This window comes from Euprymna scolopes, chromosome 34 (genome assembly GCF_053919585.1).
Source record: "Euprymna scolopes isolate OS-2025 chromosome 34, ASM5391958v1, whole genome shotgun sequence".
Lineage (NCBI taxonomy): Eukaryota > Metazoa > Mollusca > Cephalopoda > Sepiida > Sepiolidae > Euprymna > Euprymna scolopes.
In genome coordinates this window covers 5,653,950-5,669,233 of record NC_136515.1, presented here as the reverse complement: position 1 = coordinate 5,669,233, position 15,284 = coordinate 5,653,950, and the positions used below count along the sequence as shown (strand labels likewise).

Here is a 15,284-nt window from a genome sequence, read left to right as displayed (position 1 = left end):
AATTTATTAACAATTAAAAAAAAAAAAGTGCAATTTATCGACAATAAAAACAAAATTGTCCGTCAAATTTATTAACAATGAAAAAAAAAGAAGTGCAATTTATCGACAATAAAAACAAAATTGTCCGTCAAATTTATTAACAATTAAAAAAAAAAAAGTTGCCAAATTTAACAATTTAAAAAAATTGACTGTGAAATTTATTGATAAAAAAAAAAAAAAAAAAATTTTTCTGACAGAACATAATTAGATCTTTTGTTTCTATTTTTGCAAATTTAAGAAATATTAATTTCTGTAGATAAAAATCAAAATTTACCGACGCGTGCCGCCTTACCTGTTTCTGTAAATGTGACAACTTGCTTCCTCGGCTGAACAGAATTCCTAACATGTGTTCTTTTAAATCGTTATCTCGTGCCGTTCCAGATTCACCTTCCACATCGTCCGCTTTCTTCTCTTCTAATTTGTCTTCTGCAGAATCATCGGTAATCAGCCGACCAAACACCTAAAAAAAAATTTATGAGATAATTTTTGAGATGAGGATTGATTATTCATATTATTTGGACCACTGTTCTCTGCTTGCGTTATTTTCGTAACGTTTCAGTTGATTATTAAATCCACAGGCAACTTTTTTTTTTCTTTTTTTTCTTAACAAAAAAAATGTAAATTAAATATTTTCACACATCCGAGCGTAACAACTTTTATACTATAAATAGATAGGCACTCGACCAAGTTATCCGGAAGTAGAAATCTTCTTTCACTCTAGAAAGACATATGCCAGCTACCAGTTGACAAAATTAGAACGGAATCTTCTAGCGCAACAACGTTAAGTATTTTTTTTTTTTTTTTTTTTTAAAACTAATCCTAAATGTTTTTTGTTTGTTATCTTATTTTTAAACGTGTTTTTTTTGTGTTTTATTTATGTATTTTGTCTGTATTCTCCTGTATTATCTGCCCCCCCCCCTCATTCTACAAAGTTAAATAATAAAAAAAAACGAAAAAAATGCCGGCAACTAACGATAAAAGAAAAAAAAAAAAAAAAAAAATGCCGGAAATTATTCTAATAGAATAGATAAAGTTAGGACTTTATTTAAGTAGTATACTTAATATATACTTTTACTGCAAGCTTGCATGTATCGAAATGCCTTCTTCTTGCTGGCAAATCAAACCATCTCATATAGTTAGCCTTATGTTCAAGTACATTCAAAATATAATACAGTGCAAAGAAACAGTTACTCATGAAAACGAGCCTCCTAAAGTAAAACCTTGAATAATTATCTAAACTCGAATGTAAAGTAATATTAAGCCGACTTTACAAATTAATAATAGTTAATTATTGGATTTTAATTAATTTATAAGATGAAACTCTAATGATTTATACTCGATAGATAACGACAAACTTCCACCCATTAATATGGGAGGGGAGATTATCATAAAAAGTGTCCTGAATTGTTAACTAAGCACAGGACTTACTACTTAGATATAAATAAGTCACTTGTCCCCATCCCCCCCCCCACTCTTTTTTTTTTTTTTTTTTTTTTTCAATGGAGAGTAGATAATACAGTGGATGTGTTATCGGCAGCTCCAGTAACTCTCGCTTCATCTATTTTGTCATCCAGTCCTCATTCAATGAGTGATTTTTCTGACAAAGGGTGAAGAAAAAGCTGCTTAAAGGTCGGTAGTACTTGGTGACCAGTAGCCTGAGATGTCGGAAATTTTTCTGTCTCTCTCTGTCCTTGTGGCCATGTCACTAGTAAGGGTGCTGGAGGTAAACGTTTGTCTGGGCTGACGTTATCCGCCTGATAGTCAGGGACCCGAACCTTGGATTAACCACTAAGGAGGCTGTCCTATCAGCAGGCGCAAAGTACTGGGACTGCTATATTGCCATTTGGTGAGTCGATTTGGACCATGCAGTAGTCTCTGGTGGGGCCTCTCAATGCCATACTAGTGGGTAATTGTTACGGCTTTACCTTTTCGTGTGCTACAAAAAAAAAAAAAAAAATTTCCTGTCTTTTTCTCTCTTACTTTCCCTCTCTGTACTGCGCTAACCAAGTATGCCGACCTATTCCACAAATCCCCAAACCTCAACATGAAATATATCCAGAATAAAAACTCGATTAAACCTAAAACCCCATCTATCAACGTAGACCCCTACAACCAGGTCTCCTTCTCCAACATCAGGGATCTACGTTCCAACCTTCCAGAGGTTGAAACCCAATTACAGGAGACGAAACCGGACATATTATTTCTAAGTGAAACTGGAATAGGACCGACCACTACCCTAGACGAGTTCATAATTAACGGATACTCAAATTTAACAGCTAAATCTGACCCCCAAGATCGCCATGGGCATGGAATATGTGCCTACATTAAGGATGGCTTCCCGTGTGGCAGGGATATCTCTAGAGAAGATCCTTATTTACCCTATATGTGCTTCAGGGTTGCACTTGCTAACACCACTGCATTTATATTTGCCCTCTATAGGCCCCACAACAGCGGAGTTACTATCTTTAAGAGCATATCTGAGAAAATTGACCACATACTGTCTTCACATCCCTAGGCTAACATCCACATATGTGGTGATTTCAACGTCCATAACGTGGAATGGCTGACCAATTCAAATAAGACAGATGACGAGGGAAGGTTTTGTCATGATTTTGCCATTGCTTATGACCTCACTCAGATTGTTCGCGAACCCACCCGTGTGCCCGATACACCCGGTCAATATGCAAGCCTCTTAGACCTTTTTCTCTCAACTTCCCCTGAGCTATGTTCATGTTCTGTTCATTCTCCTCTAGAATCCTCCGACCACTCCGTCGTATCAGTTAAGATAAAAACGAAATGTAAGAAGCCCCCAGACGTACCCCTCCACCGTACTGTATACCGATACTCTATGGCTGACTGGAATAGCTTCCGTACATTCATATCTGATTTACATCTGCACTCCATGTTTAAAAAGGATGTGTCCTCTATAGTATCAGATCTGACCAAATGGTTAATTGTAGGCATAGACCAATTCATACCATCTAAAAAATTTCAACAAAAACCTAACAGCCAGCCATGGTTCTCCCCAGAATGTGCTGCTGCTATCGCGCACAGAAATCACTTTTTCTATAGCTACCAACGTAATAGATGCACTGAAACTAAAGCTGCTTTCAGGTCTGCCAGCAACCACTGTAAAAGAGTAATAAAAAATGCAAGAGAGCTATATGCCCAGTCTGTTAAATCCAAGGAAGCTGATCAGCGGCTTGGATCCCACCAGTTTTGGCAAATAACAAATAAGATCCTGAACAGAAGTGTGCGTTCTATCCCAACCATTATCAATGGACATGGAGGGCATCTCGTCAGCGTCAGACAAGGCCAAACTATTTGCAAAGAACTTTGCAGCTAATTCTACCCTATGCGACGAAGGCCATCAACTCCCCATATTTCCTCCTATAACACAGAACAAGCTAGGTAACATACAAATATCCGTGCAGGAGGTCGCCAAGCTAATAAAGAACCTAGATTCCAGTAAAGCAACTGGCCCTGATGGCATCCCAATTATAGTGTTAAAAAAGCTTCAACCAGAACTTGCTCCCATACTTACGAAACTATTTAAGCGCTGCCTTAAGGAGAAGTGCTTTCCGACTCCCTGGAAGACCTCTTCAGTTTGCCCTATATTTAAAAATTCAGGTGATAAGTCATCTCCCTCTCAATACAGACCTATAAGTCTCCTGTGTGTTATGAGTAAGTTGCTGGAATCCATATTAAATAGAGAAATAGTCAACCGCCTCAGCAGGAATAACCTTCTTAGTGACACACAATATGGTTTCCGCTCTGCAAGATCTACCGCAGATGTGCTGACGGTTATATCCCACAGGATTAGTGAATCTCTTGACAAAGGCTTCCTTTCTAGGGCAATTGCTCTTGACATATCAAAGGCCTTTGACAAGGTATGGCATAAGGGTCTACTTCACAAGATTTCCAGCTACGGTATAACAGGAAATGTTTTCTCAATCATTAAATCATTTCTCTCCGATAGGCTCATAAGAGTAGTGGTCGATGGACAAAAATCGGAGGCCTGCAATATAAATGCTGGAGTCCCCCAGGGGTCAATCCTGGGCCCAACTCTCTTCCTGATCTACATCAATGACCTCCCTAAACACATACTTAAATCATTCGTTGACATCTATGCTGATGACACGACCATCTATGGCAACACATCAAAGGCTGTAAATGACAGTTCTCTCTGATTCTCTCTCCTCTGATCTCGAACGCATGGTTCAGTGGGGGAAGATGTGGCTAGTTACCTTTAATGCATCCAAAACCAAACTCCTATCCTTTTATCATCAACGCTCTGATCCCCATCTGGCATCAATTGTGATGGATGGCTCTCATCTAGGTGAGGCTCCGTGTTTTGACAAGCTTCTGGGTTTGACCTTTACTCCTGATCTGAAATGGAACACGTACATCAAGTCTGTTGCCAAAGTCGCTGGAAAGATGGTGGGATCCTTCTACTGCTTGAGAAGATATCTCACTACTGATGCAATTCTCTATCTATATAAAAGCCAAGTACGTCCAAGGATGGAATACTGTTGCCATATCTGGGCAGGAGCTGCTAAAATAGCCTATCCTGCCTTGACAGAGTACAAAATAGACTTTGTGGCTTAGTGGGGGATGCCCTTTTCTCTACCCTGCAACCTCTCTCCCACAGAAGAGACGTTGCGAGCCTGTCCTTGTTTTATCGTTATTTCCATGGCAGATGCTCGTCTGAACTCCAATCTCTAGTCCCCCCTCGCCAATCTTTCACGAAAAACACCCGTCTAGCTGAATCCACTGTGAAAAATTTCCCCCACTCTTTATCTGTGCCTAAATCAAAACGCGGATTCCATGAACAAAGCTTCTTTCTTAGAACTGCACGCCTGTGGAACTCTGTTCCGTCTGCCTGCTTCCCACCGGACTACAACTTGGATGTCTTCAAGTCTAATGTTAACAAATTCCTAATGAACCGCCCCCTTAAGTAAACACTTCAGCAAATCTCCTCACTAACTTAATGTACTTGCAATAACCCTTATCCCTGAGTGGCTTCCGGGCCTTGATAAGTGGTGATCACTGTGTAAAATAAAAAAAAAAAAGGCTCTCGTTCCATCAGTTAATTCAATTTAAGAACAATTCATATCAAAATTTGTAAAAAAATTTTAATATTTGGCAAACAGAGATTTTAACTATTTCTCAGTTTTTGTGAATTCATTTTTTTTGCAGACTGTTATCCTCGTTTGCATAGTTGTTGCTGTTTCACCACGTTTCGACCAACTCATCCTCTGGCCTTCTTCGGGTGACTAATCACGATGGGGTGGGTAACTGAGTCCTGTAACTGTGTCACCAATAATTACTGCCTTCCATAATTGTTGAGTACGACACAATCACGTTGACACACCAGTTCTCACCAGATCACTGAAATTAAGCAATGTTGAACCTGGCCAGTACCAGATGGGTGACCATTTGGGAAGGCTAGGTGCTGTATGTACCTTCTGGGAAGGTTGGGCGTGGGGCCAGCACCCTCACCCAGTAAAAAGAACTCCTTGCTACAATCACATCTACAAAAATGTTGTTGATGGCCTATGCCCCTTAGGGGCTCAAGGGCTATGGATGGATAATTGTTGTTGTCCCATCACCTTTTGGCCAACTAATCTTGTAGCCTGCTTTGGGTAGAATTGAAGCCGCTATCTTCAGACAACGCTCACCTGGAACTGCAGAGACTCAACACCTCTGTCCACTGTGCCACAGGCCCTGAAAGGCAATCAAGATTGGATTTTATGGTCTTTTACATCCAATTTTGTGTTCTTAATTGATGTTCCAGTCAGGTCTGTACCAAAAGGATTCCAGAAAATAAAAAATAAAATATATAATTCTTATATTATTTTTTTATTGCAATCCTTTCAGATAAGTAATTTGTATATTTATTTATTTGTTTATGTATTTATTTATTTGTTTATTTATTTATTTGTTTGTTTATTTACTTGTTTATTTATTTGTTTGTTTATTTATCTATTTGTTTATTTGCTTATTTATTTGCTTATTTATTTATTTGCTTATTTGTTTATTTGCTTATTTGTTTATTTGTTTTTTATTTGTTTTTTTATTTGTTTAGTTGTTTATTTATTTATTTGTTTATTTATTTGCTTATTTATTTGTTTATTTATTTGTTTGTTTATTTATTTGCTTATTTATTTGTTTATTTATTTGCTTGTTTATTTGTTTTTTAGTTGTTTGTTTATTTGTTTATTTATTTGCTTATTTATTTGTTTATTTATTGATTTGTTATTTATTTATTTATTTGTTTATTTATTTGTTTATTTATTTATTTATTTATTTGTTATTTATTTATTTATTTGTTTATTTATTTGTTTGTTTATGTGTTATTTATTTATTTATTTGTTTATTTATTTGTTTATTTGTTTTTTTATTTATTTGTTTATTTATTTATTTATTTGTTTATTTGTTTATTTATTTAGTTGTTTATTTGTTTATTTATTTGTTTATTTATTTGTTTATTTATTTATTTGTTTATTTATTTGTTTATTTATTTGTTTATTTGTTTATTTATTTGTTTATTTATTTGTTTATTTATTTGTTTATTTGTTTATTTATTTGTTTATTTATTTGTTTATTTATTTGTTTATTTATTTGTTTATTTGTTTTTTCATTTGTTTTTTTATTTATTTATTTATTTATTTATTTGTTTATTTATTTATTTATTTATTTATTTATTTGTTTTTTTATTTATTTATTTATTTATTTGTTTATTTATTTTTTTATTTATTTGTTTATTTATTTTTTTATTTATTTGTTTTTTTATTTATTTATTTGTTTGTTTATTTGTTTATTTATTTGTTTATTTATTTGTTTATTTGTTTATTTATTTATTTATTTATTTGTTTATTTATTTTTTTATTTATTTGTTTTTTTATTTGCAGACTATTATCCTCATCTTCATAGTTGTTGTTTCACAACGTTTCAGCCAATTCATCCTCTGGCCTTCGTCAGGTGGTTAACCGCAACAGGATAGGAATGCTGGGTCCCTTAACTATATCCTCAGTAATTACTGCTTTCCATAGTTGTTGTTGCACGACGTTTCAGCCGAGACGTTGTGAAACAACAGTTTTTGCTTTTCACCCTTGACAAACGGACAATCTCACTTTTTCAAATAACATAAGCACCAAGATATCGCACATTATTTATCGATTTTAACGATAAGAAATGAAAATAACTAAACTCTAAAAATTTTTTTGTTTTTGACTTTGCAGAACGTGATTGAGTTTAGCAAAGGGAAAGGAGAAACAATAACATCAATGTTTGGTGCATTTTAGGCTACGAAGCCCTAGATCTTGATCAGCAATGACCTATGCTTAAAAAACAAGAAATAAAACCTTACCTGCGAAGTTAATAATCGAAAAACTTTGAGTGTTTCTGCCTCGCAGTTATCTTGCTGCATTTTGAGGGTGCTTTTCATGTTCTGAATGCAACATTCTTTGCCCTCGATCTCTCCAAGGACCTTCACTTGGCGCAGCCGTAAACTGTTATCAGGACCTTTCAGTTCGAGCTTCATATGGCGACAATTCGATTCTGGGAGGTAGCAGTTCACCCAACCGACATGACGGGCTTCGATCTCAACCTGAGGGTCACAAATGACAGAGGACATCAAACATGAAAACAAAACAACACGTCTCGAGATTAATAAAATTGTGAAACCATGATGCTTGAATTTTGCATTCTACACTTTAATTCAAGTCACTTATATAAAAATAATTTTATAAAAATCAAAAAATAGGTTCTCTACAGTGCAATGTGAATTACAATACATTGTGGACTAAGTAATTGTGTAGAGGCTTGCGAAACTTCTTCCCGGTGTGCCACATTGTATCTCCAATCATAGCGGGTAATCAACCGATTTGATTAAAAAATGGGCAATTTCACTAATCTTAATGACAATTGTTACACCATGGAACAAAATGAAAAAAAAAAAAAAGAAAAAAAAACAGAGAAAGGAACCCTAAAACAACAGACTGCCGAAGAAACCTCACATAGGTAAAAAAAATATGAACTGTAAGTCCTCTCTCTATATATACCTCTTCGTGCGACGCATCAGCAATTCGTTTATTTTGCCATTTTTATTGGTTTTTTATTAATATATATTTCGTCGCCATAATTTTTTTTTTCACCCCCCCCCTCCTCCCTTAGCCTATTATTTTCTTTGTAATAAAGTTGATTTAAAGTTTAAGACCACGTTTGCCTCCGTTTAGTAAAACAATTAAATCTAAATTTTATTGTTTTTCTCTTTAATCCCAAATATCATATGCAAGGGAAATAATTCATTTTCTCATTTTTTTTTTTTTTTTGTCGGAGCAGAGTTGCTTCCCTTGAAATAAACAACACAACAGTTGTTTCTGTTGGTCGATGAAATAAACAAAAAAATGAACAATTTCGAAACCAAACTCCTATCTTTGCATCATCAATGCTCTGATCCCCATCTGGCATCAATTGAAATGGATGGCTCTCGTCTAGGAGAAACCCCGTGTTTTGACAAGCTTCTGGGTTTGTCCTTTACTCCTGATTGCCAAGGTCGTTGGAAAGATGGTGGGATCCTTCTACCGCTCCAGAAGATATCTCACTACTGATGCAATTCTCTATCTATATAAAAGCCAAGTACGTCCAAGGATGGAATACTGCTGCCATATCTGGGCAGGAGCTGCTAAAAACAGCCTATCCTGCCTTGACAGAGTACAAAATAGACTTTGTGGCTTAATAGGAGATGCCCTTTTCTCTACCCTGCAACCTCTCTCCCACAGAAGAGACGTTGCGAGCCTATCCTTGTTTTATCGTTATTTCCATGACTGGTGCTCATCTGAACTTCAATCTCTGGTCCCCCCTCGCCAATCTTTCACGAAAAACACCCCGTCTAACTGAATCCAATGTAAAAAATTTCTCTCCCCTGTTTATCTGTGCCTAAATCAAAACGTGGATTCCATGAACAAAGCTTCTTCCTTAGAACTGCACGCCTGTGGAACTCTGTTCCGTCTGCCTGTTTCCCACCTGACTACAACTTGGATGTCTTCAAGTTCAACGTTAACAAATTCCTAATGAATCGCCCCCTTAAGTAAACACTTCACCAAATCTCCACACTAACGTACTGAACTTGCAATAACCCTTATCCCTGAGTGGCTTCCGGGCCTTGATAAGTGGTGACCACCGTGTAAAAAATAAATAAATAAATAAATAAAAAAATTTAAAAAATGATAAATCATTTGTGTTTTATTTTGTGCTTATTTAAACCAACGCATTTCAGGTGAAAACATTATTACATACTTTACTAAAAGTTATTTAATTTAAATAAAATCGTAAATAAAAGATTACTTACCTGTCGGATTTTTGCTACTTCTTCTGGGGAGGGACCAGAGAAAAACTGCAAATGAGATACTTTGTTCTGAAAAACAAAAATGAAATAAAGTAAGATTTCTGTGTGTAAGAAATAAACACTTCATCAAATCTCCACACTAACGTAATGTACTTGCAATAACCCTTATCCCTGAGTGGCTTCCGGGCCTTGATAAGTGGTGACCACTGTGTAAAAAAAATAAATAAATAATAAATAAATAAGGTTTCAGTATGTAAGCATAACAGCTCTAATATTTTTACATTGAAAAGCACAGAGAATTGAAAATATAGAAATCATTTTTTGGTGCTTACACTTACAAAAAAATTTATTTAAAAACAGAAAAATATTTATGTACATACTCGTCACGGAACTAAGTCATATTCCAAAAATTATGTGAATTGATAAAGTAATTTTTAAATTAAGACAATCAAATTTTGTGACTTAGTGAGATATGGGGATTTTTGGTTGGTCATACTTTTGATCCAGCATAAATGAGGAGGACAACTCAATTCGAAGTATTGAGATCAAATTCAGCCTTATAGAGATACATTTAAAATTAAAATTGTTAGAAATTAATAATTTTTTTTCTTAGTTTAAAAAAAAAAAAAAAAAGAATCTATTTGATCAATGTATGTGATTTTGGGAATATGACTTCATTCTGTGACATGATTTTGTTTTATTGTATTTTTTATTTTTTTTTTTTAATTAAATGTAATCTATTATATAAAAGAATTGGTATTGTTAGAAAGATCAATCTCTCGGACAAACAGTTTGTAAAAATTGGCCAAAAAGATTAATTCTGTGCTGATCAACTGGGCTGGGTTTTTTTTTGCAAAAAGCGGTCACATTTTGCGTCAACATTTTTTGCAAGTCATACACGTAGCAATCTCAATGTACGTTCAAAAAATGTTATTTCAACCCGTCGTGATGTCATAAGTCATTGTGGCCAATAGCTAGCGTGTTAGTTTTTATCACTTCCTTTCCACTGTCGTGTTACTGCGGCTAATTTCTTTTTCTATTTTTCTTGCGCTCACACGGGTACTCACTACTACTTGGACTGAAACAAAACTTCATTTACTTTTTTTTAGGAGTCAGGGGCTGCTCAATATCCTCAGTATACCACTTCACCCCACCCGAGCAATGCCAAGTAGCCATGCTAATTCTAAATAAGCACCCATCTTTTTAATGGTGCTTATTCAATGTAGAAATATTGAAACTATTACTCTTACACACGTCACCACGTCGACACGACAATTAAGTAGATATCATTGGTTTTACTTAAAATTCAATTTTTTGATTTTCAAACTTTGCTACAATAATGAAGAAGTGAACTCTTGGCCTTCGGGACAAGATCAAAGTGTAGTATCTGTTCTTCAGATGCTGCACTTCTATTTCTTGTTCTCTGTCAATGGAGGAGAAATCCTTCACGACTGAGACAATTTTTATTTTTGTACCTTTTCTCCACGTTAAAAAAAAACGACCCTGGTGTCTAACTCTGTCCCGTGGGGAGGCATAGTAAATAGGTACAACAACAACAAAAAAGTAAATAAAATTCTCAACCTATATACTCAACAAATTTTATATCTACAGATTTGAAAATTTGTATGTAGCATATTCAGACATATAGAAATATATCTAGCATAATCTATCTATTATATCTATAAAAGTGAAAATGTGTGTGTGTGTGTGTGTGTGTGTGTGTGTGAGAGAGAGAACAATTCTCAACCTATATACTCAACAAATTTTTTATCTACAGATTTGAAAATTTGTATATAGATTATTCAGACATATGGAAATATATCTAGCATAATTTATCTATTATATCTATAAAAGTGAGAATGTGTATGTGAGAGGAGAATGAGAGAGAACAATTCTCAACCAATATATGCAACAAATTTTTTATCTACAGATCTGAAATATCACATTTGTATAGAAGTAGAAATTTTCAAACTTTGCTACAATAATGAAGAAGCAGCGGAAATTTTGTGTGCTTATTCAGATTGGCACTTATGGCAATAAGCAAAAATATCCTTATACCGTGTGCTAATTTATACAAAAATTAAAACAAAATTGTATCTGCTAAAAAAATGAAAAAAAAAACTTTTATCGTGTACCTACTTGTCATGAAATGAAGATGGTATATTCCAAAAATCACAAAAATTAATCAAAATTTTTTTTTTTTTAAAAACAAATTTGCCATTTTATACCGATAAGTGAAGACCAAAAAACCCTTTTAATATTCTTCAAATTTTTGTATTATTTGGATTCATTGGATTACTGTTCTGATTTTGAGTGTGATTTTCACAATGTTTTGGTCGATGTAACCTCCGACCTTCTTCAGGTGTATCTTGTCGAAATCAAGAATTTTGATGTAATTTATAACGGAACCCTTTATTTACTTCACGGCGATAGCATGCTCTTGTTTTATCAGCCATGACTGGATAGAGGTCCCAAGTAATTCACAATTGTATTTTTCCAAATTCCCAAGTTCAACAGAAACATTCCCGAGTTCGACAAAATGCACCTGAAAGTCAGAGGTTACATCAGCCGAAACGTCGTGAAAATGAAACTCAAGATTAGGGCAGTAGTCTGATGAATCCAAATAAATTCTGTTTACTCGTATAAAAATGGCCCTTCTAAGAAAAAAAATAAGTTTTCATAATATAAAATTTTATTTTCTAAGAAAAGAAAAAAAAAAATAATACACATTATGCTATTAAATTATTGTTTGGTTTTAAATCTTACATTTTGATTCTTTTTCTGATTTTATACCTCTCGCCCCCCCCCCCCAAAAAAAAATAAAATCAAATTTTTAAAAAATAAAGAAAAAATTTTCTTAAAAATAAAAAAAATAAAAATAATTTTTTAAATAAATAAATAAATAAAAAAAACTTTTAAAAAAATTTTTTCAATTAAATTTAAAAAAAAAATAAATTTAAAAAAAAAATAAGTAAAATAAATAAATAAAAAATAAAATAAATAAAAAATTTCTAAAAATTAAAGTCGGTTGGCTGGCCTTTATTTTACAAGACATTTTTTACATTTTCGCCTTCATTAACATTAGGTAAAATTTGATTTTTGGAAAAAAAAAAAAAAAAAAAAAAAATATGTGATTTTTGGAATATCTTCTCTTCATTCCATGACTTGTACGTACATCATACAGACTTTTCTGTATTTTCTTTACTTTTAATTGCTGCCATAAGTGATAATTTTTATAAGCACCAATTTTTGCCTAGTGGAGTCTCAGGTAACTCCACCATATATTTTTTTTTACTATTGCCTAATGCAATACAGTAATTCACTATAACTATTTTGACGTGCTAAATTAAACAGCACTTACCTTTAAATTTTAAATTGTTTTCCTTTTTCTTTTTTTAAATAAACAAATTTTAGTTTTTTAAATCCATGAAACAATAAATCGTTTTACTTTTAACGCAGATGCAACACACAATTTTTCCTTTTTAATTGATATATTTTTCTTTTATAGAATTCTTTTTTTTATTACATTTTCACCCTGAACAAGGCACATTGTCACTTTGATGTAGGGGGTTACTATCAGGGATATAAGCTACAGGGGTACTATGTGGGGAGTTGGGCAGCAATATGTCGGTTCATATTACACTTGAACTTCTGCACAGTTGGGGAAACAGAAACCCGGAAGGGAATTCCAAAGTCTAGCAGTTCTGGGGAAGAAACTACTCGAGTAGAAGGCTCTCTATTGTGAAGGGGTGGGATTTAGCTGCTTGTCGGGTTTGTCGGAGGTATTTACGTCAAGGGGTACAAGTGCTTGCAGTTTGTCGGAGCATTCACCATTAAAATACTTGTAGAACAGGCAGAGGGATGCTCCATTTCGTCGATGGGACAGAAGCTAAAGCTTAGATGACAGTTCAGGACCTATCAGGTTGGCGACTCTCTTATGAACCTTGTCTAGGAGCAAGAGACTAGTAGCAGATGTACAAGCCCAAATATGGCAACAATACTCCATACATGGACGAATGGTGGCCTTATAGAGGTACAGGCCCCCCTTAAGTAAACACTTCATCAAAGCTCCACACTAAGGTGATGTACTTGCAATAACCCTTATCCCTGAGTGGCTTCCGGGCCTTGATAAGTGGTGATCAATGTGTAAAAAAAATTAAAAAAAAAAAAAAAAAAAAGGATACTTTCGGGCGTTAGTAGCTTTCTAGCACGGTAGAGAGAACCTAGCTTCTTCGCAGCGGTCCTGGCAATGCTCTCAATGTAATTGTTCCAGCTTATGTTTCCTGCGAACATTAGGCCGAGGATTTTAAAAGATGTACTTTCATTCAGTTTCAGTATAAATCGTGCTACTTCTTTTTTTTCTCTCCTTTCATTTTTAAAGTTTTCTAATGTTTTTTTTAGGAGGAGGGGGAGGGATTAATATGTTTTTCTCTCATTGAATAAGTTCAGATTCAGTATAAATCGTGTTCCTTATTTTTCTCTTTTTCAATGCATGTTTTAAAAAAAACTTTTCCAACTCTTTTCATAAAAAGCTCCAATTCATTATCAACCGTCTGACTGTTCGACAGATCTTGCTTGTACCTCGTGCATGACTGCAGTTTTCAATGAGCAGGCCTGCTTAACGGTGGCTATGATCATACTTTATCTGTAATTGTCGCAAATTATAGTGAATGAGAAGAAGGGATGAGGACGAACTTACCCCTAAATCTCTGGTGTTGTCGATATGTACTGCAATCAGCCGTGGATTGCATTGCATGCTACAAGTGACGTTGATGGTTTTCGTCTTGTTGCGATCTTCATCTCCACTCTCCCAGAAAGTCTCGGTCGAATTGTCTGCAATAGAAATTTTTAAATCAGTTGGACTCAACTTTGTCAAGAACAGATTAGACATGTACCCAACCAACCGTAGAGTTAAAACAAAACAATGTTTGTTTAAACGAAATAAATTTATATTTTCATCAAAAAAAGAAAACGTGTTTGTTCATGACTACAATGCCTACAAACGTTTAATTCCAGCATGATAATCCAAGCCCAAATAATTCTCTGGAGAGAATTAATTCTATGGAGAAAATCTTGCCAGGAATTACAGAGAACTCTAAAAGAAACCTTGTCAAATAGATGTAACAGACATCGTATCAACCCTTGGAGTGCCTATCGTGTTTATGGTCAATAACTAGAGAGCTGGTTGCCATGCTCAGGATGTAGCAACCATTCCAGAAACTTCCCAATGACGTGGACTAACCAATACTTTCCTCAGCAAAAGAAATGCTTACCTGTCAGACTGGCAATCATCGTTTGACGACTGGAGGCCTTAATATCAGCGGAATAGGTCAAGTCTTTCCATAGACTCAGTTGGCTGGTTGACTGTCAAAGAGAATGTCACACAAAGGTAATAAAAATTGAAAAGCAACGATCTGGTAAAATGCTATGATAGAACAATTACGATATTTTTCCCTGATTCTGATACAATTACGGATTTCAGTCTAAATTTCCAAATTTCAATGCAATTATGGATTTCGGTCTAAATTCTCAATTCTGATGCAATCACGGATTTTGTTATAAATTCTCGATTTTGTTCTTAAACCTGATGCTTTTTAAATCTCTATATGTGTAGCTATAGAACTTTTTTTTGTTTTTTGTAAAAACTCATTTAATAAGTGATATTTTCACAAACATAAATATACTGGAAAGGAGGCGTTTAGATTTTAATTTGTTTAAAAATCAAACCATTTTATCAATAGTATCAGCAAAGGAATATTAAGTTTTAAAAAAAAAAGCATCAGAAACAGATTCCCGAGAAAAAAAATAATAAAAAAATCACTTCTTTTATTCACTCATTTTGGGATTTTAGGTGTAGATTACCTGGACATAAGTCAAACTTTTTAATATATTG

General features: G+C 34.2%; 1 protein-coding gene across 1 annotated transcript in view; it reads right to left on the bottom strand.

Annotated features, from left to right (window-relative positions):
- The window catches only part of LOC145259046 (E3 ubiquitin-protein ligase MYCBP2-like), a 563,294-nt gene that overhangs the window by 53,017 nt on the left and 494,993 nt on the right, over positions 1–15,284 (bottom strand). Inside the window, exons 65-69 of the mRNA XM_080116672.1 lie at positions 14,665–14,755; positions 14,091–14,224; positions 9,395–9,460; positions 7,412–7,651; positions 332–499 (exon numbers count right to left, since the gene is read on the bottom strand). Of these exons, the coding sequence (XP_079972798.1) occupies positions 332–499; positions 7,412–7,651; positions 9,395–9,460; positions 14,091–14,224; positions 14,665–14,755 (699 nt within the window). The remainder of the gene's footprint in view (positions 1–331; positions 500–7,411; positions 7,652–9,394; positions 9,461–14,090; positions 14,225–14,664; positions 14,756–15,284) is intronic.